Below are 26,603 nucleotides of genomic sequence, written 5' to 3'. Positions count from 1 at the left end.
ACTAATCATCAGAGAAATGCAAATCAAAACCACAATGAGATATCACCTCACACTTGTCAGAATAGCTATCATCAAAAAGATCACAAATAACAAATGTTGGCAAAGATGTGGTGAAAAGGAACTCTTGTACACTGTTGATGGAAATGTAAATTGATGCAGCCACTATGGAAAACAATATGGAAGTTTCTCAAAAAACTAAAAATAGAACTACCACATCATCCAGCAATTCCACTCCTAACTATATATCCAAAGAAAACAAAAACACTAATTTGAAAAGATACATGGACCCCAATATTCATAGCACCGTTATTTACAATAGCCAAGGTATAGAAGCAACCTAAGTGTCCATCAACACATAAATGGATAAAGAAGGTGTGGTATATGTATACCTATCTAGATAGATAGATAGATATAGATAGATATAATGCAATATTACTCATCCATAAACAAGAATGAAGTTTTGCCATTCACAACAACATGGATGGACATGGAGGGTATTATGCTTAGTGAAATAAGTCAGAGAGAAAGACAAATACTGTATGTTATCACTTGTATGTGGAATCTAAAAAATGAAACAAATTAATATAACAAACCAGCAACAGGCTGACAGATATTGAGAACAAACCAGTGGGCTAGTGGTTACCAGTGGGCAGAGGGAGGAGGGGAGGGGTGAGATGGGGTAGGGGATTAAGAGGTACAAACTAGTATGTATAAAATAAATAAATATAAGGATATATTGTACCACACAGGGAATATAGCCAATATTTTATAATAACTTTAAATGGAGTACAATCTATAAAATACTGAATCACTATGTTGTACACATAAAACTAATATAATATTGTAAATCAATTATACTTCAATAAAAAGAAAGAAAGAAAAGAAAGAAAGAAAGAAAGAAAGAAAGAAAGAAAGAAAGAAAGAAAGAAAGACAGACAACTGTCCTAAAGATATTCAAAGAACTAAAGGAAGACATGGAGGAAGTCAAGAAAACAATGTATTAAAAAATGGAAATATCAATTAAGAGATAGAAAGCCTAAATTAAAAAGAAAACAAAAAGAAATTCTGAAGCTCAAAAGTGTAACTGCAGTGAAAGACTCACTATAGAGATTCTAAAGCAGATTTGAGCAAGTGGAAAAAAGAATCAAGAAACTCAAAATAGGACAATGGGAATTCCTGAGCCTGAAGAACATAAAGAAAAAGACCCAAAAAAAGTGAACAGAGCATAGGGGACTTGAAGGATACCAACAAGCAAATCAACATACAGATAGTGGGAGTCCTGGAAAGAGAAGAGAGAGAAAGGGGTAGAGGGAATATTTAAAGAAATAATGGACAAAAACCTTCCATATTTGATGAAAGTCATGAATATAAATGTCCAAGAAGTTAATGAAACTCAAGTAGCATGAACTCAAAGAAGCACACGCTGAGACCTGTTGTAATCAAATTGTCAAAAGCCAAAGACAGAGCGATTCTTGAAAGCAGCAAGAGAAAAGCAACTCATCACATAAAAGGGACCCTCAATCAGATTACTAGCAAATTTCTCATCAGAAACTTTGGAGGCCAGAAGTCAGTGGGCTGATATATTCAATGTGCTAACAGACAAAAAAGTCAACCAAAAATCTTATGTCGGGCAAAACTGTCCTTCAAAAGTGAGGGAGAAATTAAGACATCTCTAGATAAACAAAGCTGAGGGAGTTCATGACCACTAGACCTGTCCTGTAAGAAATGCTCTAGGGAGTCCTGCAGATTGAAATGAAGGAACACTAGGCAGTAACTTGAACCCATGTGAAGAAATAAAGATCTCAATAAAGGTAAATACATGGGCAATTACAAAAGCTAGTGTTTTTGCTACAATGTTTGTAACTCCACTTTTTGTTTTCTGCATTATTTAAGAGACTAATACACTTAAAATTATTATTTTATGTTTTGGACACACAATGTATAAAGATGTAATTTTGTGACATCAGAAGCTGAAGGAGTAGAGATGGAGGTGCCAAGGAACAGAGCTTCTGTATGTTATTGATGTCAAACTGGCATAAATCCAAATTAGAGTGTTATAACTTTGGAATATTAACTGTAATACCCATGATAAGTACCAATAAAATGATACAGAATATACACAAAAGAAAATAAGAAAGGAATTCAAACATTTCCCTACAAAAACACTAAACACAAAAGTAGACAGTAATGCAAGAAATGAAGGACAAAAAGCTAAAAAATATATAGAAAACAAACAGCAAATGACATGAGTAAGTCTTTCATCAGGTAACCTTAAAAAGAAATTCTGACACATGCTACAACGTAGATGAAACTTGAGGACATTATGCTAAGGGAAATAAGCCAGTCACAAAAGGACAAATATTGTATGATTTCACTTATATGAGGTACCTAGACTAGTGAAAATCATAAATACAGAAAATAGAATAGCGGTTGCCAGGGGATGGGATGAGGGGAATGGAAAGTTACTGCTAAATGAGTATAGAGTTTCAGTTTCACAGAATAAAGAGTTCTGGAGTGGACGGGTGGTGGTGGATGTACAACAATACCACTTAATACTTAATACCACTGAACTATACTTAAAAATAGTTAAAATGATATATTTTATGTTATACGTATTTTACCATAGTAAAAAAAATTGAAAAAAATCTATAATGAGGGCCTAGGGACTGTTAGGTGTAATGGGGTTTTCTTTTGGGGTGGTGAATATTCTAAAGTTGATTAGGGTGGTGATTGTACAATTCTGTCAAATATACTAAAAAAAATGAATCATACAATTTAAATGGATGAATTATATGTTATGTAATTTATATCTCATAAAGGCTGTTATAAAATAAAAATAATGATAATAATAGCTAATGAGTTCTTAAAATTCTGCCAATTTTGTGGTCTTAACTTTATAGAAAGATATAGACTCTTAAATATACAAGACCGTAAGATTCCCTTGTCATACAGAATTTTTCATTGATCAATAATTAAATAAACAAACTGAACTTTAAAATATAGCTTTTAAATACAATCTCTATCAGCTCAGTCATAACCAAACTTAAAACTTGAGTCCTATAAAGTAAGAGAGAATGGTTCAGGATTATAAAAATAAGATAGTCTTTTATATACAGAATGTTTCTCAGTTAAATTTTTGATCAACTATAGCTTCTTTTGCATAGTAATGATATGTAATCATACATTTAGGGATTTCAAAATATAGCCATAGCAAATACGTTTTGTTGATATTGCTAGGAACTACTAACTACCCCTCCCACCTTCTCCCCTTTTAAATGCATAAGGAAATTGAAATATGCCATCTTATAAACAGGGTAAAATATAATAGTGTATCATAAACAAATTCTGTGGGCAAAAGTTAACATGCAAAAGTTATTGCTGAGATATTTAAAAACTTGGATTTCTAGAATTTAGGAAGCTTGACAGTTCCTGGGAAAATCTGTATATTTAAATGGAGAAAATTAGGAAAATAATATAATCTTTCTGGAAATTCAAAATATCAAACAGCTCTTCATGTCAGAGAGGTATCAAAATGAAGCAGGTGGACCAATGTGATGGAGGATTTGGCCGTATCTCTCTGCCTCCATCCCTTTCTTAGCACCATCAAGGGTTGGGCAAGGGAAAGATCAGCCTTGCTCATAGGATTCCTTGCAGGATGTCTACTGTAGGTTAGCATTTTTCTGCTCTGCTTGGACCTGTCTCCTAGGGGATCACTCCTGTAAAAACAATATATCACCTCTTCACATCCAAATCATTTTTCTGATACAATGAAAATTGTTGCTACTGTAACTTTGGTTGATCAAATTTTGAAACTGGTTTGATATTCGTTTATACTGTTCATTTTTACTCTTCTTTTCCTCTCATATCCAATCTGTACTGACTCAAACTTCAAAATGTTTTCAAGTCTGTCCACCTTTCTCACCCCTGCTACCCGAGTCCAATCTACCATCATCTCTCACCTGGAACTTCAGCAACAGCATTCTAACTAGTGTTCCTGCTTCCCCTTTTTGCTCTCTTCATCACACTCTCCACCTACTGGCCCACCAGGTCACATGACTCCCTGATGAAAATCCTCCGGAGAGGATTTTGCACAAGGAAGGCCTGTTACTGGGCCTCTGCCTATTTCTTCCTTGCTTACTATGCTCTGGCCACACTCACCTTCTTGCAGCTACTGAAATACACCAAGCTTGTGTGTGTCTTCCATTTGCTATCCCTCTGCCTTGAGAGTTCTTTGTGTGGCATGTCCTCTGGGTCATCCCAGGCCTCAGTTTAATGTTGCTGGCTCAAAGAAGCCTTCAGTCAGAAGTAACACTCCTCCATCCTGTTCACCCACTATCACATCACGTTTGATGTTCTCCATGGTTACCATTCTCTAAAATTACTTTGTCCATTTCTTCCTTTATGTGTATTGATGTTTCTACCTTCATGCAGTGTGAGCTCTCTAGGAGCAGGATCTTTCTATTTTGTTGACAGCTGTTTCTGTAGCACAAAGAACATACTGACATATGATAGGGATTCAAAAGTCATTTGCTGAATGAATAAGTGAAAAACAAATTTGATTCTGTTTTCAAGATGGAATATCTCTCAATTTCATCCAAAGCCTAGAGGCCCAATGACTCAGACTTGTTACTTTGTTCTAGTATCCTTGGTTTAGGGGGTAAAAAAAAACACATTCTTTTCCAGCTTCTGATTTGCAAACCTAAAAAAGAGTTGAAAGAAAAATACAAAGAACACCCATATATTCTTCACCTAAATTCAACAATTGTTAATATTTTGCCACATTTGCAATATTTCTCTCTTTCTCTCCACACACACATCTCTCTAAATAAATTATTACAGTGATGACTATAAAATAGTAATTTTGTTTCTACTAGTCCTACCCTATTTATTAACTGGCATTATTCATAACCAATGACTTCTTAACACCAGAGCATATGGAGGCAGGTTTGTATTAACAGTGAAGTAGATAGATTCAGAAAAAAAGTTTCGATGATCTTGATGTACTTTTGAGTCAACCCCATTAGTGCAGTCCCCAAACAAAGAGCATGGAACTCAAAGCCCTGAATACTAAAATTCACTGCTGCCAGAAAAATGAAATTCTAAGATATTCATTTTTCTTCCTTCAGTGTAACAAGTGTAAAAGTGTCCCTATATTATTCTATTGTTATTATGATTGTTCCATCTGGTCCACAGACATTTTAAGCTATTTTGTTGTTAACACTAAAGTCAAAAGGAAAGAAATTGATGATATGTGTTTGCGATATGAGAAACAGTTTGGAATTGAAAGTTAATTTTAAATGTGTATAACATTTTCAAATGGCCCCAGATAACTGAAGAGGAAAACTCGCAGTCAGCATTTCATTATTGCCACTAATGCAGTGAGGCACTAATGCATTATTGTCATAATGTAGACCAGATATTCCCAACAGGATAAACCAAACATAATTTCTTAAGTTTAAAAATATTAAGTATAATTTTTGCCCCCAGCAGGTTTGATTAATAATATTTTTTCCACAAGTTAGGATTAGGACTAGTCTGATGGGGAAGGTTGTCTGGAAAAGGAGTTAGGGGAGCCAATCTGAAATTTGAAATCCTCCACAGGTATAGAAATTACTTCTTTTCAGGCTTTTAATATTGGCTGTTCCACTAATCAAATGATATGAACTTGGATTGCCTAACTACTGAGATAACCTCAGACAGTTCTAAAACATATTTATTCATTCATTCAGGAGTGGAATTCTTCTACATGCCACCTATATGCCAGGTGCTGGGAGCCCCTGCATGTAACACCACAGTTCCTAACATCAAGTGTCATCACTCTCCTTTGGCTCTAAAGAAATCTCTCCCTAAGAAAGTGGGATAGGGTAGAGGTGACTGTAGGAAGGGATAAAAGGGGGCAGAAAAAGAATACTAAGAGTCAACAAAGAGTCTAGGCAAAAATAAAGCCTAACAGAAAAATGCAGATGGACCTTAGAGGTGAGATGTGAGTAGGGCAGCCACTAACTGAGTATTTAGTCTGAGTATCATGTAGACACTTGATGGAATAGCAAGGGGAACTGAAATCCAGGCCTAGTTCTACTTGTCAAACTTCATTCCCTGGGGGGTGGGAGAGACTTCATCTTCCCCTAAAAACAGGCACCTTTTTTTAATTCATGGTAAGATACTGCATGGGCTGTGTCCCTGAACCATTAAAACTAAACTTATTTCTCAAAAAAGGGATGTGAGTGGCATTTGGAGCAGGACAGTTCTTTGTTTTATAGAATGGTATTATATGCGGCAGAATATTTTAGCATCCCTGGTCTCAACCCACTAAATTCCAATAGAATCTCCCCTGCCACCTCACCTGCCAGTCACTGTGGCAACCAACAGGCCTCCCCACACATTTCCAAATGTGTGAGACAACCCTGGTGAGAACTTTTAGCCAATCCTTTTTAGAGCCAGTTAGATCCTTCTTTAATGGGAAGAATGCCCCGCCAGCCACACCCTCCAGGGAACTGACTTGCCTTGGACCTCCAGTGGCCACATCTCTGTTCAGGAATACAGTGTGTGAATGAGAAAAAGCTGACATGCACTTCCCTTTCAATATCCTCTAACTAATTCCAGTTAACTATCTTACCATGAGTCAGAAATTCAGACTAAAAGGATGGGAAATTTTTTTTGAAAATAAAGGCTTTCTTCAGATGGTGGCTTAGTGAGGAATCATTAGGTGGTTTGACATTGATCTTTCTAATATTGTGACAGTATCACTGGAAGAAACTATTCCCTTGGGGATAACATAACTTCAGAATTTCATCTAACTACAGTTGGAGTCATATTTGGTCTCATTCAAGACATCATTTTTAAAGAATTAGTACATAAGGAAAAGTTAGATAGAGGTACCATTGTCTCAAATGCCATGGTAACACACTAAAATATTGATTTTTAAAAAATTCCTCACTTGATACAATTTTTAATAAGTCAATTTTTATTACTTTCATTAATTTGTTACAATCAGGATTAAATGGTTTGAAGATATGGTCAGAATAAGAACTACATAATATCATAGCAAAATGCATTTCTAGTTTATGGTGGGTAGATCAAAGTTTCAAGGGCCACAAAGAGTTTTATTGGAGTGTAAAGTCCTTTTGTTTTCCTTTAGATAAGATATACGTGTAGAAGGCCCATGAGCAGCCATAGTGCTGGTCAGATGCCAATTTAGGAAAAGAAAGTGACTATACTTTGCGTTCAGGAATGCAGGGGCCATGTGATATTACTCTACCTCCAGTGGCTGAGCACAGGGCCTAGCATATAGAAGGCCCTTGAAGGAGTGGATAAGTTGAAAAACATTCACTCCTTTCTTCTAGTGTGACAGCCATACACCCTTGGTGATTCTCCCCCGAATCATACTCAATTCAACAAACTCTGGTTGTTAATAATAAGGCCTCTCATCATTATGCCTTTATCGTGTGCCAGGCACAAGATGACCATTATTTAATTTGATTATTAAATCAACCTCATGGCATAAGCATTATTACTGACCTTCTCAGATAAAGAAGCCAGATCTTAGAGAGGTCAGTAATTTGTTCTGGATAACATGGCACTGAATTGCAAATCCAGGTCTCTAAGACCTGAGTCTATTTATTGAGTGCCTAGTAGGCATGAAGCACTGTACCAGGAGATAGAGTTAGAGAAAGAAGAGCCTCTGGCCTCTAGTCAGGGAAAGAACCACAAGTCACCCCATTCACTATTAAATGGGCTATTAACAGAGAAAGCAATAAGGAAGCAACGAGTGGAATTTAGAGAAGAGCTAATCCTATGATGATAGGAGAATGACAGGAATTACATGTTGCCTCTCCAGATTCCCAGAGGCAAGCAAGTTATGTAAGCTGAGAAAAACCATCATACCTGGGTGTCCAACAATCCTGTCCCCGGCCCTAGTTCTCTTCAGGCAGCTCTGCACACCAGGCCAGTGTACACTGAGCAGCGCTGCTAAGCCTATCAGCGCTTACCTCAAATGCCCATCAGCGCTTACCTCAAATGCCCCCAGTACAACTCTTGTGTGATAGCTGTACTCACACACTACTCCTACCTACTTGAAAAGCTTCTCCTTGTTATTTCTGAGAGTCACCAAAAGGGATGCCTTACATGGAGAGGCAAATCAAGTCTCTCCTTTCTTACTGGGGTTCCCTCTTGCCAATGTCCACTGCAACTGAAGCTTCCTTAAGGAAACTGCTGCCCCCACTGCTAAAGACTGTTAAGCAGGATGCCTGTCAAGGATGCCAGTACTAATTCTGCCTTTACCCCGCAGAGCCGTGGGAAATGGGAGGAAGCCCCCCATCTACAGTCAACTGGTCTCCAAGACACCCACTGCTAGCACCCAGTGTCTCTCAAAATAGAATTTCTTCCCCTTTTTTTATCACCTTTAAGCAAAAATTTGTCTCAACAGAAAGAAGCAGCAGCGTTCTCTGTGTGATCCCTATCCCGTTTATATGCTTCCAAGAAAAATGTTTTCTTTGCCTACTACTGAAATACAAGTAAACATGTATGCACACACACTCATCCAGGGGATTTGGAGATAGAAATCTAGCCCAAGTCTACACAATCAGCCATTTCCCTCACAAAACCAGAATGCTTAGTGTCCTGTTCAGGTTAATGGTACTTGCTTTATATTTGTATAACTAAAAGAACCATTCTGGGTTTTTTTTCCCCTAAAACAAAGAAACAGTTTAAATTAAAGATGAATGAATATTTACTTGTAGAAACCAAAAATACATACAAAAAAGTTTATAAATTTTAAAGTTCAGTCTCAGCCAAGACACCTTATTACATCTAGGCGGAGAAATGAAGAGTTGGGAATATTAAGTTTGGTGGTTGAAATCATATGTAATAGCAGAGCTAGAGTTAGAATCTAGGTTTTCTGATTCCTAGTCTAATACTCTTTCTTCGAGGAGGGTGTGGGGCAGGAGGTGGGTTAAAAGAGGTGTAATGTGATAATTTTTCCTCTCTAGAAGAAAGAAGAATGGATTTCTCTGTTCTCCCTTGGTTTCCTTTTGGTCAGTTTTTGGTCACTTGCTTGGTATGTGTCATTTCTGGCTCTTGCCTTTTCAACACAACCGACCCTTGTATACTGAGCTGAGAGGCTCCCTGGTTTTCTGGAATGCTCAACATGAGTCTCCTCCAATGGGAGAGTTGCACAGCCCTCCTCGTTCTAAAAATACGCTTTTTGTTGAAATGGCTAAACTATTAAGGTTCATTTTACTATACTTTGAATTGGATCTAATTTATTTTTTATTGTTTTCCTTTTCATTTCCTGTGTTCTGGTTTTTTGAACAAACTGACCGTGATATGCTCCACATGGCCTAGAATCATTTACTTATGCTTTCTTATAAATCACAGCTTTTCCAGATTGTCATTAATGTTCAAACCTTTTCCCTTAGTATGGTTGCCTAGATATACTTACTGCCAGAGGTCCTGGAACATGATTTTGCCAGTACTAACTGCAATGTTAATATTCTGCTCAGTCTCCCTCTCCCCGGTCCAGGGAAAGGCTTCTTTTCTTCATCTTCATCAGGAAGTAGAAACCTGTGCATCTGCCAGCTTCGTAACCCTCTTGGCCGCTTTGAGTGTGATGCGGAAAAAAAATGTTGAGGGTAGTTTATAGCAGCTGTTTTACCACATTCCTGTGAAAATGCCTGCAGGCACAGACTGCTCCACTCAAGGCACAAAAAGGCCTTCTCCAGACTTGGTAAATCTGCCTTGGCAGATCCCTGTTAGAATGCAGGGTCTCAGAGTTTAGCGTGCATAAAACACATCTCGGGGTGCAGATTTCTGGGATGTACTCCCAGAGTTTAGGAACCTGTCCATCTAGGGTAGAGCCCAAGGACCCTTCAGCAGCACCCAGGTGATTCCAATGCAGGCTGTCCGCAGAGCATTCTTTGAGAAATACTGGTTAGGACTTTAGAATTAGGTTCGTTATTATTTTAAGATTCTTTTTCTTGAAACCATGGCTGGATGGCCAGTTTTGAGGAATGCCAGAGGGGATTAACAAACAAGGGAGTGGGCCATACTTCTCAAGTCCCTTCCTTTTCACCTCTTGATTCCATGATTCTGCATTTTTTTTTTTTTTGGATTATATATAATACATCTAAATCCATGGTATTTAGGCACAGTATAGAGAGGGTTCTTGGCATCTTTTCCCCACTACTGAAGCTCCTGCAAGATAAGGGTTGTGCTAAAATGTAGAAAATGTGTGCATAGAAGCAGTGATACCTTTTGGGAGTTGTTCTTTGCTAACTAAATAAAACCACAGCCTGCAGTCTATGGTCTCTCCCCATTCTCACCTTCTGGGCAGTTTGCTTGGTTTTACAAGATTAGACTGAAGTGAGTAGTTTCTGTAAATAGGAGCAGAGGAGGAATGTGCCCTGAGAATTGAGGTGAGCCTTAGAACCCAAAGGAGAGGGCTTGGAACATTGGGACAGGGCAGGCCAGGTTCACTTATGGGTGAAACAGACAGATCTTCTGTGGTGTGATTTTAGAAGAGACAAAGACAGTTTGGTATGAAATTTCTCTATAGGGATGAAGGTGGCTGAATGCCAAAGACTCAGACTCTGTAAAGATAAAACTTATCTTCCTGGAAGGTATTTCTTAAATTCACACTATTATACACAAAAAATTTCCATGGAAGTTTCCAGAAAGCTGTTTTTAATGTAGAGGGGGGAAACTGCCATAGAAAGTTGGAGTGAGGTGGCGGCAGGAGGGGAAGGGGAGAAAGCAAATAAACTGGAGTATAAAAAATAGATCATTGACACCATGACTGTTCTGATTCTGTTTATCTGTAGGCAAAGACCTGACTATGTGGCCACCTCAACTAATAGGAGAGAAATTCTAAGCCAATTTAAGCACAAAGGGCCCTGACAAAGCAGATGCCACTGTGCTCTCATACTTCAGAGGAAGGGCCTCCGGTCCTCACTCGGAACAGCCTCAGGTCTGGCAGTTAAGTGGTAAATATATATTTTAACACAGACAGGGAAATCTCTTCAAGGACTTCCCCAGGACCTGCCTCTCACATTGGGAGTTTCCAAACAGGGACAGTCTAAAGGAAGATGTGAGACCAGGTTGGGGAGACAGACCTTAAAGAAAAATCAAAGACAGGTAGGGGGGAAGACTCAAAGTGGACAAGAAAATGCAGGAGAGACTGTCAATCTAGACAGACTACCAAGGCCAGAGAATGCAGAAGGGATGGCACCTAGCACAGTGCTTGGCACTTACAGACATTTCATTAAGTATCATGGAAAGAAGGGAGGGAAGACAGGGTATCCTATTAAAGCTTCCTGAGTTGTTGGAAGAGGTGGCAGGTTATAAAGTATTCTGTCATGCCTAAAAGACAAGTAGGACCAAATCTAGAATCCAAACAGAAAAGGATATTAGTACTTCCCTTCACAGACTTATGTAGAAGCACAACGTAGGAAACTAAAGCGGGTAGCTTAGCCTATTGGTAAATGATCCAGAGGCACATGTAACACAGACTAGAAGCGAGGTACAAAGATATGCCTGGCAGGGACTTTCCTGCTGAGAGCTCAGGAGAGGAACTGCCTTGAGGCAGTACGTGTAGCTTGTCTCTTCTGTTCATAGTTGGTGACCCCTGCACTTCCTTCTCAAATCCCTCTTTCTATATAAAGTTTAGTTTTGCTCCAGAATCAACTGTTGAAATCCAGTGTATGGGGGTGGAAGAAAGGAAATGAGTTAAAGAGGAAGTAGACAGAGGTCACGAAACAAAGGCACAGTCTTTGATGGAAGCATTTACTTTCTCTTTTGCTTCTGGATGTTGGCTCAAGAAGGACTCTCAAAATCTGACATCAGCCTGGCTGGAGTAATGTTCTCCAATTTTTCACATCAGCAGCAAGATCTTTTGCTATATCTTTGGGTGGACTTTATTAGTAAATCTTTAACTCCAGCAACAAGCATTTCCTACATTCCTTCTTCATGCCAGACTATGGTGGGGGACTATCTCTCTTCAGTAGGGGAGAAACAGTCACCAGGATTATTCATTTGCTTGAAAGCAAAGACAAGTACTATGAGAGCTCTTAACAAGAAAATATAATTGAGAAGGTGACATTTAAGCTGAGACCTGAAGAGTAGCATTTCATCAGCAACAAAGGAGAAAGGTGAGGGTTTCAGGCAGAGGGAACATCATGTGCAGAAGCAGTGACAGTTCCCAAATCACAATTTTTTAAAAAAAATTTTATTTCATTGAGTTATAGTCCATTTATAATGTTGTGTTGATTTCCAGTGTAGCCAAATTACAATTTAAGAGGGCGTCAGACGCAGCAATTTGACTGAGTGGTGGACTGGCAGCTGTTTTTGCATAGATTTACAAAATACCAATTATGCGTATCAAAGAAAAGATGGGCTTTGTGCATATTAAAAGATAAAGCCCCTCAACTCTCCCCTCATGCAATGACCACGCAGGAGCCATGAGACAGGCCTGTCCTATTTGAAGAGCCGAAAGAAGGCAATTATGGTCAGAGCATAAACCTCAATGGGAGACGGGCTGAAGATGCAGCTACATTTACGCAGAGCCAAGGAGGCCTTGTAGGGAAAATTGAATATTCTTAATTTTATCTTAGGTGTCATGGAAAGCCATTAAGGGTGTTAAGCTGAAGAATAATATGATATGATTTATAGCTTAAGATCACTCCGGCTTCTGGAGAGAAATGAACTACAAGGGACAAGGAGCTAATGTATGTTGAATCTGCATAGGCCTGTCCTTAAACAATACGAGTACATTACTCACTTAAATCTCACAACAGCCTCCCCGAAGTGGGTACTATTATCTTCACTTTACAAGTAAGGGAACTAAGGCCCTTTGAGGTTATATAAATTGCCCAGCATAACAGAGGGAGAGGCAAGAAAACGAGTGCAATTTGTTTTATTATTGTACAGTTAATGCATGGGGCTTACTTTACACCCAATAAAATCTCAACGATTGTTTTGTCATAAAATTTTGTAGGTAGTTGATAGTCATACCCAGAATGCAGTGATCATGGAACGGTTAATACATGTTTTATTTCTAGCAAGGGTATGCCTGACACTGGCTGCTCATCTGAGAGATAGGGGATATAGCCACAAATGACTGAAGCTATTATAGGATTTTGCTCTTAAAACCTCTCTTATCATTGTTAAATGTGCGAAAGACCTCTTTTCACTGTTTTGATCTTTTTGTTAGGTCGTTTTCCAGGAAGTGGTTGCTAGGAGTGAAAAGTTTTATTATTTAGAGATAAGTGGAGCTTAGGTAGACCATCTCCTTAAAAAGTACAAAAAAAAAAAAAAAACCCTACAGTAATTGACTTGAAAAGTATTTTTTGCTACACCATTTGTACCAGTCCACCTGCTTTCTATTTACTTACGGCTATCTCCTTTCGCTAATGATTCTCTGAAAGCACACACTAAGGTTTGCACCAAAATACTGTCCTGGAGACTGTTGGAGGCGTCTGCAGGGCTCTACAGAGTCAACAGTTGCCTCTAATGACAGTGAGCACGTGCACACTGAGTGACTACAGAGTTCCATGCCATGAGTGTGAATGTCAGCTCACTGCAGAGTACATGAATTACTCTTGAATATAGTTACCTTGATATCTTGATAACGTCTACCACTGGGAGAAAACTCATCGAGACTGAAACCAACCAGGTTACAGAGACACTGTTTCACATGCTAGGTGGGAACCCAGGCCCTGGGGTTCTTAGCTGTGTATCCCTTTGCCCCTTCTCATACCATCTCTTAAAGAATATTTGATTATTAACCTAAAGGTGTGTAAACTCTTTATTGCTCTTGCAGAACTGCCATATGCTAGGCTCTTTATAGCTTTTGTCTGGTCACTGGACTTAAAACATTCTTTAACCTTGTTTGATATTTATAATGTGTCACCCTGCAATTTTCATAATATCTGTTAGAAAAAAATAGACAGGAGATTTCATCAGTAAGTGACTAATAGTCTCCAGATAAAAACCACAACTGCTTATAACCGATGCTCAGAATCCCAGTTTAGACCCAGGCAGCACCTTTGAGGTCACTGAGGCCAAGCTTCCATTTTATAACAGAGGAAACTGAGGCACTGACAGATCAATGGACTTCCTAGGTCAACCAGTGAGGTAATGGCCAGGCTGGAGCTAAATTTCAGTTGCCTGACTCTCAGTTCAGAAAGCCTTTAGAGATCCACACACGTTATTAAAGTATTTAATAAACAAACATAAATTTAGTCTTTGAAATTGGACTTAAAATTTATTTATTGGATTTCTTACTATGCAAGAACTTGATTTTCCTCTCAATATTTGAGCAGATCCTAGAAAATATAAACACTTGAGGCACTTCCTTTGGCCATCACAAATTATTTAGGAAAAACTACAATTAATAAAGGAGACTAAGTTTTCTGCAGAGTCTTCATCTTTGTTCCCCATCCTCTCTTCTTCCTCTGGTTTTCTTCTTAGTATTTCTGGCATCTTAAGATAAGTATCCCAACCTGTTCATGGGCCCCTGGCCTTACATACTTACAATTTAGGATAACCCTTCATCATGTCGAGGCCTTTTCCTACCTTATTTCCTCGTTTGCCTACATAAACTCCCCTGTATAGTATATACTACCCTCTTAGCTCCTCCTTTCAGGTAGTATGTTAGCAAAGCTTGAGTGCTAATCAACATAAATGTTCTCCTGTTTCTGTCTATCCCAAGGTGTTAACTTCTCACTATTTCAGTCACTCTCTTGGATTAAGACATTATTTCTAGAAATGACTGTTAAAATGTAATCAGTGTTAGCTGGGAGGTAAAATTCATGAAAGCAGTACTGTGTGAAGGCAGTACACCCTGCTAGAATTAAAACATAAGCCTGTTGTTCTCCAAATTGTAAGCATTGTCCTCTGTACCATGCCTCTTGCAGTAGAAATGTAAAAGCATCCATTGCTCAACACCAAGTTGTAGCTAATATATCCTGAGTCTGCAGATGCCTCTGGATGCTTTTTTCTCCAGCTGAAACACTGATGAAATAGATCAGTGACTATGTAAGTGTGATTTTAAGTAAAGGATGGATTATGAAGACTTTTTCTTGATTCAAATTACATTTGTCAACTTTGGAATTAGTTGTGGAAATAAGAATAACTAGTGAGAAATGGCATTTAATTTAAAAAGCATAAAGTATGTTTACTTGAATTCACTGATTCCAATATTTCAGGCACACACTTTTAGGCAAATGGTCATTTTAAAGGCTGATCTTAGTATATGCTGGCTTCTCTATGATACAATGCTTTCTTCTACCTTCCTCCCATATTAGATGGATCAGTCAGGATAGGACAGCCTCAAAAGCACAGACACTTAAAATAACAAAGTTTCTTTCCTGAACTCACAGGGCCAGGTATACAGAGCAGCCACCAGCTTTAAGCATTAACAGAATAGCACAGGGAAAGAGAGAGTAGAAAATTGCACGTTTGCTTTTTAAGCTTATAATCACATTTCTCTGGCCAAAGCAAGCTACATGGATTCATCCAACTTCTAGGGAGCAGGGATATGCAATCCTACACAGGAGGAGACTGGAAATATTTAGTGGAGAGTGCTAATAATAACACACCAAATTGCTTGTAATTCTGGGAACTTACCATTTAACTTCTCTTTTTTGTTCTTGAAAGAATGCTCTCATCAACCTCATACACCTGGGTTTCTTCCAAGCAAATATCATCTACCTTCTAGAATATTCTACAATCTCTCTAATAGGATTTATTTTTATATCATCTTTATCCACTGAATGTACGTATATACCTACTGTTTACAGCATCCAGAATATTGTATTTTAATTAGGAGTTTATTTGTCTGTTTCATCTACTGCCTTAAACCAAAAGACCATGTCTTATGCATCTCTGTAGTCTCAGCTCCCATCACAATGGTTGGCACAGGTAGATAGTCACTAAAAAACAAGGTGTCCATAAAGTCCCTTTACAGTCTGAATTTTTAATAAATATCCTCCTCTTTGTGAGATACATTAGACAAGGAACTTACTCAAGATTCAAATAAAATTGTAAAAGTTTTATTTATGCTAACACATTTATTTTACAGTTAATAAGTTCTATGTTACATTAAACAGCCTCAATTATGTTATTGAAAATGATGTTATTCAAAATGATAGTGGGTATATTGAAAACTAAAAAATATTTAAGTCATCTTGTCCAGTTGGGAGAGAGGCACATGTAAATAATTAAGAGTAATACTGTAAATGAAGATATTACCAAACAAGCCCTGATGTAGAAAGAAAGTACCCCTTAACTCTACCTGAAGAGATCAAGGAAGGCTTCCCACAGAAGACATCATTGGAGCTGAGTTCTTAGGAAACAGAAGGTATATTTAGATGGGAATAGTGAGGAGAAATAGGAGGGGTAAAAGCCATAGAGTCAAAAAATACGTGGTACTTTTAAGGCAAGTCACTACAGTGTTGAACAGATTATTTAATGTTTCTGTGTCAATTTTCTCACCTGCAAAATGAACATACCTATTTGCCCATCTGAAATGGCTGTTATTATTTTTTAAAAAATCAGTCATTACAGAAACAGTCGAAGCTCTGTGTACATCTTCAATCCCATTCCCCATTAGACATAACCAGAGATAATAACCACTGCACTGAATTTGATGTTTATCATTCCTATATACATTTGAAACTTTTTAAGCCACATATGTGTAAATCTACAAACAATATGTTGCTTTGCATGTTTTACAATTTTATAATCATGTATCATAATATACATATCCACCTGTAACTTGTTTTTAAAATTTATCCACTTTAATACATGATACTGGGGATCATTAATTTTAAATAATTTATTTTGTCCCATTAGGTAGGAATATCACATTACCTTAATCCAGTCTTCTACTGACATTTAGGCTGTTTCTACAGAGACTTTTTTTTTTTTTAATATACCACATTGTTGTACTCTCTGAGGTGCATATGAATAAAGCGCTGCCTCAGAACACACCACATGGTGCTGTCACTATAAGAAGCAGCGCTATCACAAATCAACCTTCCTTTTCTAGAGTTGCCTCTTATGACTTATAATTAGACAGAGGGACTCACACGCTAACTGTAAATGTCAGATACTTGAAAAATAAGGATAGTCTGAAGGCACCAACTCTATACAGAGGATGAATACTGATGCTTCTTTACCCCAGACATCAAAATACATTGCTGTATTCTGAACATCAAAATGTATCACTGATGCTAATGCTTCTTTCCCAAATATCTGAATTTTGGATTTAGCTTCATAAATAATGATTTCAGTCGAGTTCGGTAACTGTTTTCCAAATTGGCAATACAATCTTACCATTTGGTGAGCACAAAGAGACAAAAGTCCAAGTTCATTTTTCTTTTTCAGGGCTTAGAAAATGTGATAAATTTTAGACACTGAACCAACATTAGATTTCATAGCATGAAACCAACGTAGCATAACTGATATGGAGCTCATACTTCAAACCACTTCTAATTTTCCCCAGTTAAAGGGTCCAAATATATGCAGTATATTGAATAACCAATAAGACATCTCTCCTACATGAACTTTGATTTTAATCGTTTCTGAAAGAGAATGCCTATTCTGCATATGCCTATTCTGACTGTCTTCTCAGTGATACTCAGTTTCAACTGCTCTAGAGGTCATCTGCCTATCTTTTAGAGTTCTCAAATGCTCTTTGTAATTAATATTGGTCTTATGGCTGCCGAGTCTTCATTCAAGTTGGATAATGTATCAGTCAACTTAAGTCATTGTATGGTAATAACCCCCAAATTGAAATTACTTACAGTAAGGTTTATTTCTCTTCATGCTGTTAGTCACAGTCATCTTCAGCTTTGTTTCATTATTCTGGGACCCAGGTGAAGGAAGCATCTCCTCTTTAGAACATGCTGTTCATGTACCAAAAGGAAAAGAGAGATAGCAGAACTAAGTGATGACTCAAAGTTTCTGCTCAGCAGCAGCCTATATCACTTCTTTTCACACTGTATTGAAGAAACCAAGGCATATGATCAAGCCTGCCATTCAACAAGGTGAAGAAGTAAAGTCCTTCCATTGAGAAGGACAAAAATATTTGGAAACAATAATACAATCTACCACAGAGGTTGTTTTCATTCACAAATAAGTACTCTTTTGACTGATATTTAGACTATTTATAAAGTCAAAACTTTCTAAAGTTTTGCTAATATACAAGTAAGACTTTTTGATGTCTAGGATAGGATTTAGTCCAATTTGATATTTTCTATGAATGTACAAAAAAAAAAAGAAATTAAAATCACTTTGAAAAAATCAATAAATATCTGGAGGTCCCATGTGTATAACTGTGACCTAAGTGTAAACAATACTAATTTATAAACTGAACTAACTGAAATCTTTACCATAACACTCTGAATGAAGGAAAATAACTGATTACCACTCCACTCCCATCCCAGCCATCAGGGGACCCTCAAAAAGAATTTCACACAGCTAGTATTTTAAATGAGACCATTGAGTCTCTCCAAATTTGCTGAAAATCTCTTGCCATTTTTGTGTGATGTTGGAAGGAACAGAGTTTCGATTTAATTTACATAATTGGTAAATGATAGATTTTTAGGTTTAATTGTATGTGACATGTACATTTAGGCTAGCTTTTTTTTTTTTTTTTTTTTTTGGTCTAGCAATTCTTTGTTTAGTAAATTTTTTTTAGTTATTTGTAAATAGCTGGTACCTTGGGCACTGAGCCTAGCTTTGCTTAGTCTGACTGTCTTTGCAGCAGTCTCTTTCTATTTTAAAAATATTTTGGAAATTACTAGTTTGTTTTCTAAAAATGAAGAAAAATTATCTCATTTTGGGGAGCTAGCTTCTTCTTAAATGATATTTTATGGTTAGATGGTTTAAAACAGTTCCCAGTTTGCCTTTTCAATAATAGAAGTGACAACTAATCACATTGCACAACAAAATTTATTCAGTCACGGAAAAATAACAATAATTATAGCTAACACTTATAGAAGGCTACTAGCATTTTTCTAAGTCCTTTACATATAGATTCATTTAGTAGTCACAAAACCCTATGAGATAAGATACCAATAGTATCCATTTAAAAATATCACATATTTTACCACATATGGTAAAATAAATATAAAATGGTATGAGATACCATTTTATAGATGAGGGATTTATAATACTTACCTTAATAAAGATATAAATTCAGCTTTGGAAAAATAATGTTATGTTTGGCAGGGTTTATCAGAGAGGCTAGGAAGTTGGCCTGTTAAGCAGGAAACCAACAGAAGAAAGGGAAGTAGTAGCAGAAGCTTGTTTAGAGGTTTCCTGAACCTTACTCTATTCTCTACATAGATGAATTTCAAACAAACCAACAAACCAAAAAACTTACGTAATCCTTTTAAGCTGTTAGTCAAAGGATAATTATTTTCTATTTAGCTCTAGGTCAACAAACAACAACCTTTTTTAGTTTTTGTGAAGGCCAAGATCTGGAATTTATATATAGGTTACATTATGATCTTAGAACATTAGCCTTTTCTAACCTTCAAAAGAACACACAAGCTTAGGAACTGTTCTTCTAGTTAGAACAAAAACAGTTCATAAATTACAATTTTTCCCTTCTATGGTTGACTACCTTCTGAATGGCGATGAGAGCTCAACCCATTGTAGGGTAGATGCACTTATCTAGCAGCAAAGAGGAAGTATAAGAGTAGCTCTGACAATTCAGCCACATGTTAATCTGAAGAGCCATACTTTATTTGAAGATATTTTGGTAGACTATGGTAGGTGTATGAAATGCTTACATAGGGATAGATTTTGTTTCATATGATGATATGATTTAATAGGTGAATAATTAGCCTAAAGGAATCGTAATTAATTCCAATTCATAGTTCCAAAGTTGTATTTGATTAAAAAAATCACTAAAGATTTAAAAAATTATATAAGATGAAGAAAATAATCAAACAAAAGTACTAATGAGTCACACTTTAATTCTATTATAGTAGTCTCAATTTGCTGTCTTTTTGTTGGTCTTCTCAAATAAGGAGTTAAATTTCAGCAGACTTTTAAGTTCTTCTAAATGTTAGGAGAAACATTCTCACCAGTTCATTTTTAAAGTAGAAACTTCAGAAAATAATCTATTACTAGGTTTGCTTTCTATATTTGTTAAATACACTAGAAAGTATTTAAAACTTTAAACACTGGAAAGAATTTTCATAGGAAAATTTAAGAAACTAAGAGGAAAAACCAGGAGGAAAATAACTGGATTTGTCAATAAATTGGATGTGATTGAGAGAAAGGAAGCAGTCAAAGTTATACGTAAGAGATGGGACAATACAGGTTTATGTCATTGATAAGTCAGACTGGAAAGATTATGGAGAGGTAGTATTTGTAACCTTTCCTCTAAAACTTACTGTTCCTTTTCCTGAATATATTGTTACTTTGACTCTTTATCAAATCTTAGTGACAGGTTACATTAAGTAGTAATAACAGCCTTGTAAATAATTTGCAATCATCTTAACTTAAAAAAAAAGTGACTAAGTGCTTTACGCATGATAGCTTTTCTCATGTTCTGGTTAAAGAGAAGATAGAAAAAAACTTAAAACATAGCAAAACTGTGACATGCCAAAGGTCACATAACCTGTAGGTACAGCCAGATTTCCTAATTACTAATTTAGTGCAATATTTTCAGATTCATTAGATTACTAAATTCGATGATTAATGATGTACCTGACATACACCCTTTCCATTTCATAAAAATCATCCCATTAACCTTTGTGGATCTATGCATTTAAGTCTAAGTGTTGCAGGAAATCGTCTAAAAACCTTTTTATCGTGTAGTGGATTGTATACGTAGGCTCAAAGGAAAACTCAGAGTTTATCAGTTCCTTGTCTCTTTTCCGACAGGTTCAAAAGAATAAATGAATAAATTGATACTAGGCTGAAACTATTTACAGAGAGCCATTATCCGGATGCTTCTATTTTACAGTGATGAAGCAGCTTTAAAATAGAAGTGTCTACATTTTTGCTTTCAAGCAAATTAATTTTAAGGTGATCACTGCTGTTCAAAAATATTTTTGAGATGTCGGTGTATATTTTAAAAAGTAATTTTTAAAAAGGAAAGCAGTCGTGTTCTGGAATTTCCTCCCTCTTTGCCCTCCCCCAAACTCCAACCTTCCAAATAGCTAAGTCGCATAGCTGAAAGGATTTTGCTCATTTTTTCCAAAACACTTCACATCTGGGCAGTCGCCAACCATGGAAAGTTTCAAGTAAATGTAACATTTGGGAGAGGGACAAAGATCGTCTGGGGCTGCCTTCGCGGGTCCGCGGCCCTCAGAGGCGTCGCCACACGCCCTTACCAGATAGCCGGGGTGGGGGTGGGGGGCAGCTGCAAGCTTGGACCAGCCGAGCTCCGACTGCCCGGCCAGGCGCCAGCCCGGGCCAAGCCCACTGACCGCCCGCCCCTCGGCTGTGGGGCTCTTGCCCATCAGTCGTCCAAACAGTTCGAGGCCCCACAGTCCAGGAATGCATCCGGGTCGTAAATGACGAGACCCTTGAGCCCCTCTAGTTCCCAGCTAGGGCAGCCTTGGCGCTGAAGACGCGAGAAGGAAGGGGCTACTCTGGACACCGGCCTGGCTCCCCCGCCTCACACGTCAGTTTGATTCCTCTCCCCGCCCCACGCCAATCCCCCGCCAGTCCCCCGCCCGCCTCTACGCGCACGGGGCGCCGAAAGAAATTTGACTGTTCCAGAAACCAATCAGAAGCGAGATAGAGGATCTGATCCAATCAGAGCAGGCGAAAGGGGCGAGCCGCCGGCGTCCTCCCGCCTCCGGGAGGGTGAGCGCGGAATGTCACCGGCCCGCCCCTGCGCCTCAGTCTCAGTGCGGAACCTTCCGCTGTGTGAGGAGAGGCGGTCGCGGGCAGCCTTCGGGGCAGCAGGCGGCGGCGGCGGCGGCGGCGGCGGCTGCGGGAGCAGAAGCCGAAGCCGGAACCACACCCACGTCACTGTCCCTGTCCACTTGTGCCCTCTCGCCGTCCCGCCGGAGACCGCGTTCGTGAAGGAGAGCGGCTGCCCACGTCCGGAGCATCCTCCCCTGTCAAGCGGGCGCTGACGGACCCGGCGGCATGATGCGACTGAGAGGCTCGGCGATACTGCGGGACCTTCTGCGGCCGCCTGCCGCCGCCTGCGCGGTTCTGAGGCGGGCACAGCCCTTCGCCACCCTGTGCCGGCGCCCCCGGGGCGGGGGACGATCAGCTGCGGGCCCGGCGACCGCCGTGCGGCTCTACCAGTGGTGGGGTGGGGGCGGCCGGCCGGCGGGGCTCCTCGCGAGGGGCTTGGCCAGCTCCCCCTCAGAGATCCTCCAGGAGCTGGGCAAGGGGGGCACGCAGCAGCAGCAGCAGCAGCCACCGCAGCCTGGGGCGTCACCTCCTGCAGCCCCGCCGGCGCCCGGCCCCAAGGACAGCCCAGGGGAGACGGACACGTTCGGCAACAGCGAGGGCAAGGAGCTGGTGGTTTCGGGCGAAAAGTGAGTGTCTCCGCGAGGCGGAGGAGGCCTGGTCCCGCATGGGGTTGGGGTCCGGGCCCGGGAGGGGCCTGCGATGGGGCGGGATGGGAGTGGAGGTTCGAGAAAGAGAAAGAAAGAGATGCCGGGGCGGCCTGCGCCGTCTGCGCCATGTGATTAGGCCCGGCCCCGCCCGCGCCTTCCCCGCCTGCGCCCCTCCGCTAGATCCTCACTTCCCTTCCTCGCCGCGGGGTGGAGCCGCCAAGGGGCTGGAGGGGCCCGTCTGGTCCACCACGTCACCCCCGCTCACCCGATCTGTGGCTGCCTGGTGCCCGCCGCGTGCTCCGCGCCCCGCTCCAGGCTGCAGCGCCTGGCCGCCCGCCCAGCCCTTCGTGGGTGATGCCGCACGAACATCTCCGCCGAGTGACATTTAGGAGGCCTGCGTCCTGTGCCGTCCTGACTCGTAGCTTTTCCAGGCTCAAGTTTCCTTTTTTTCCTGCTCTCCTTCGAACTCTGCCACCATTTCTTTGGAAGCCTATGTAGCAGAGTATTCTTAATATTTCTAGAGTAGCTTCTTCAGGCATGTGTAGAGCCATCTGGGGCACCGGAAATAATGCTTCCGAAACGAGATTAGGAGGAAAAAGGTCATGTGGCCGAGAAGATGGGGCACTCAGTTCAAACCACCTGTTTGCAATGGGGACCAGCTTTGGCCTGTATGATCTTTTCCATGAGATGGGCGAATGTTTGAAAATAAAAATTAGAATATCCTAGATGAAATGTGACAGATAAAACACTTAACTCTGAAAAAACCGAGTTAAAGAGTTTTTGTGACTTAAACGAATTGTGATAGGACGTTAACTCATTTATTCCGCACAGCAGTTTAGTCTTAAAATTGATTTTCCTTACACAGTTTCTGAGCCAATTTCCTGGATATGTTGTCTTGAGTTAATATAAATGGACACAAACGGTTTTCCCACTGTAGTTAAAAATTTATCTGTCTACTTTCTTTATACCCTGCAATTTTTCTGACTTTGTGCTGACATCATATGACCTGTTTTACCTCCTTTTACTTAATATATATCACTGTCTCCAGCCCCAGAATATTTTAAGCAAAACTGAAAGTGTGATTCTTGTACTTTAAATCTCAGGCCTGGCTTAATGTTTCCTGTAATTGAAATTGGCACCCTCCTGAAACATTGCAAGCTAAAGTTGTTTTCCCAGACTGAAAAACGACATTTTAGAAAATTATTTGGTGATGGGCAAAATTTGTGGTATTCTGTGATAATGATTTTGTGCCACAAAGTAGCCTTATGACTATGAGCAAGTCACTTAACATCTTCAGTTGGATGACTCAAATCTGTTCAAGTTCTAAAAATCTAGACTTTTGTCAAATTATTAGCTTTTCAATTTTTTTTGACGACTAGAAAGTGTATGCTTAATCTTATTTGGTACTCACTTACCTTAACATCATGTGAATCACCAGGCATGTAACTAGTTTAAATACAGTGCCCAGAGTTACAGAATCGAAAAATGCAATTACTAGCATTTAAAAGTTATCCTTAAAGGCTATAGAATGGGAACTGATGTCTTCCAGTCTGTCTCTTCAGTGACTTTAATGTCCCTCTTTTTTCCCCCTTATGTCAGAAAATTGAGCTCCTTTCCTAATTTACATGTTTCCCAGAAGCTTTTAGCTCCATTGCCTTCTAAATAAAAAATTCTTAATGTAACTTTGAAACACTGTTTTGTCTAATACTTATTGATAACTGTACATTGAAAATGTCCCAACCTGTCCCTCCCAACCCCCAGAGAAAACCAATTCTTTGGGGAGGCAGTCCTTCAAGAATATTTGCTCAGATGCCCTGAGAGCTTGAATGGCCAATAAGATAACCTTGTTTACTTAAGTTCATTGTTGTCTATTTTTTGCCACGAAAGTTTGGAGTAATATCTTCACAGCTCAAGTATATGATAAACCTGAGAGCTTTCAATCAAGGATTTCAAGAGTGAACCCCAGCTATCTCCAATTTACATATAAAGTAATGAGCACTGACCTCAAGATTGTGAAAACATTTTTTAATCTGGTTAAAGATTCTATTTCCTGAATGATCTGGTTTCCAAATGTAGTTTTCCTCTTTTGACTCCATTTTGTCTTTATGTGATAAACGTTTCTCTTATTCTGGAGGTGAGGTTCAAGCTGTTTCTGTTGCCCTTTCTAAAGCTCAGCTTCTAAAGCATATGTCATCCCTCAGTCAGCAAGCCACCTGGAATGCCAGCACTCACCCAGGACTCTGCCACGTTTTACAGAGGATTATTAAAAGAAATAGCCACGTGAAAATGAATTGAGTTAACATTTTGTAAAAGGCTTATTAGAACAATATTTGGCATGTGTTAAATATTACGTAACTCTTCATTAAAAAAAATCAAATTGCTTTATTTATTGTAAAACCTTACAGGACATTGGCCTTTGAATTTTAGGCTCAAATCAGAAATTTCTTTTTGTTTCTTTGGTTTCTAGAAAAGATTTCTCTTGAGAGATTGTTGTACTTACGTGAAACGATGTGATTTGCGCTGTTTACCTTTTTGCCATGCTTCCAGTAAGCTTGTAGTGAATTTAATACTTAACCATAGCAATTTTATTAGTTCACATGGCTGGAATATTTGCTTTTCTTCATTTCCTGACCCAACTCTGTATTTTATTAACCTTCATATTATATTCTGGAAGGAGGTGGGGTATAAGCAAGTTATTTTCTCATCTTTTTTCCATAGTCAGAGTCTTTGAACCAGGATCAAACTCTTTGATCCTAGGCTGTGCCATCTCCTTCAGCCAACTTCAGTTCTAGTTTAGGTTACTGGTTTAGGTTAAGATTTTACTACTGTCCTAAATATCTTACAGGAAAATGTGATGATCTTTGCTCAGTTTGCTCTGCAGTGCTGTTAATTAATTTTCTTACCATCATTACATTGTTTTGGAAACCACTTTGTGTGGTTCTCTTCAATTTTTGGATTGTTCTTTCTTGTTCCCTGGCTCTTTTTGGGTTTGCTCACTGGGTAAGGCCTGAGGCTGAGAGGCCTTTGCTTCTTTCCCTATTGTCTGCCTTCTTGACAGCATATCCTTCTCTCAGCTTTCAGTCTCATCTCTGTGTAGATAATATTTCATCATTTATCCAAGCTGTGCTCTCATATTTACTTCAGATTTAAAATTTGTACCCCTGTATCCATTCTTTTGCCTCATTTCAATCTATTTTGCATACTGTTTTGAAATTAATTATTAAATTTTAATTTCAAAATATCACTCCTTCCAGAAAACCAGTATGGACTAGGATGAGCACTATGTCAGAGTCACAAGCCATACTGTGTAGCATTCAGGATTCTTGATTAACCTTTATTTTATGCCAGTACTTGCCCAACGTGAACATTTTTATCACACTCTTTTCAAGAATGCCATACTTCATTTCTGTAAAACCCAGAAGTGTATATTCTGTCTCAGTGAAAGATCCCTGGGAAGGGTTGGCAGGTGGGGATGAGGGGACATTTTTTTAAGCTGCTTTTTTGTTTGGGCAGTTTTATTGTTTAATTAGAAAAGAAAAGAGATATGACAGAGAAGGATAATGCTGGGAAAGTATCAGCATACGTATGCTCTTTAAAAAAGAGGTAATTCCTACAGGGTACAGTGTTGAAAGTATTCCATTAAAACAAGATCATTTTTTCCCTATTGGATTTGCAGATGTTAAATTAAGTGATGCAAAGGGTGTGGGAAATAGAAACTCTTCCATTACTGGTGGAGGTATAATTAGTTCAGCTATTTTAGAAGGCAGTTTGGTAGTATCTGCTAAAAACTGCATTCCCATGATGCAATCATTGTATGTTTGCTCATTTACAGGAAGTCATGGCCTTTTAAAGTATTTTTAATTGAACAAATGTAATTAAAATATATTAAAAGTGAAAGTGCAAGCAAGAATGATTTTTAGCAAGCTTCAGATAGTATGATTTTGTTTTGGTAGTTTGTATTTACTGATAAATGGAAATCAAGGGGAAAAGAATCATTACATCATATGCTGTGAGAATTGAATTTCAAAGTAAGATTAAATACTTAACGCATTTCAGCAAACATTG

The 26,603-nt window shown here is 38.8% G+C and overlaps 2 protein-coding genes across 6 annotated transcripts in view; one reads left to right on the top strand and one right to left on the bottom strand.

Annotated features, from left to right (window-relative positions):
* The window catches only part of NEMP2 (nuclear envelope integral membrane protein 2), a 299,564-nt gene extending 277,902 nt beyond the window's left edge, over positions 1 to 21,662 (bottom strand). For all 3 annotated transcript variants that reach the window (XM_032480175.1, XM_032480176.1, XM_032480177.1), the window contains exons 1-2: positions 21,351 to 21,662; positions 17,802 to 17,903 (exon numbers count right to left, since the gene is read on the bottom strand). The gene's annotated coding sequence lies outside the window, so the exon portion shown is untranslated. The remainder of the gene's footprint in view (positions 1 to 17,801; positions 17,904 to 21,350) is intronic.
* A 216-nt stretch (positions 21,663 to 21,878) lies between these two features.
* Positions 21,879 to 26,603, top strand: part of GLS (glutaminase) — a 76,007-nt gene continuing 71,282 nt past the window's right edge. The window contains exon 1 of one of the 3 annotated variants that reach the window (XM_032480160.1): positions 21,879 to 22,517. In XM_032480160.1, the coding sequence (XP_032336051.1) occupies positions 22,117 to 22,517 (401 nt within the window). In that variant the 5' untranslated portion in view covers positions 21,879 to 22,116. The remainder of the gene's footprint in view (positions 22,518 to 26,603) is intronic. The other 2 variants (XM_032480162.1, XM_032480161.1) reach the window with 2 other exon arrangements.

The sequence above is a fragment of the Camelus ferus genome, chromosome 5 (assembly GCF_009834535.1).
Source record: "Camelus ferus isolate YT-003-E chromosome 5, BCGSAC_Cfer_1.0, whole genome shotgun sequence".
Classification (NCBI taxonomy): Eukaryota; Metazoa; Chordata; class Mammalia; order Artiodactyla; family Camelidae; genus Camelus; species Camelus ferus.
This window is presented reverse-complemented; position numbering and strand designations above follow the sequence as displayed.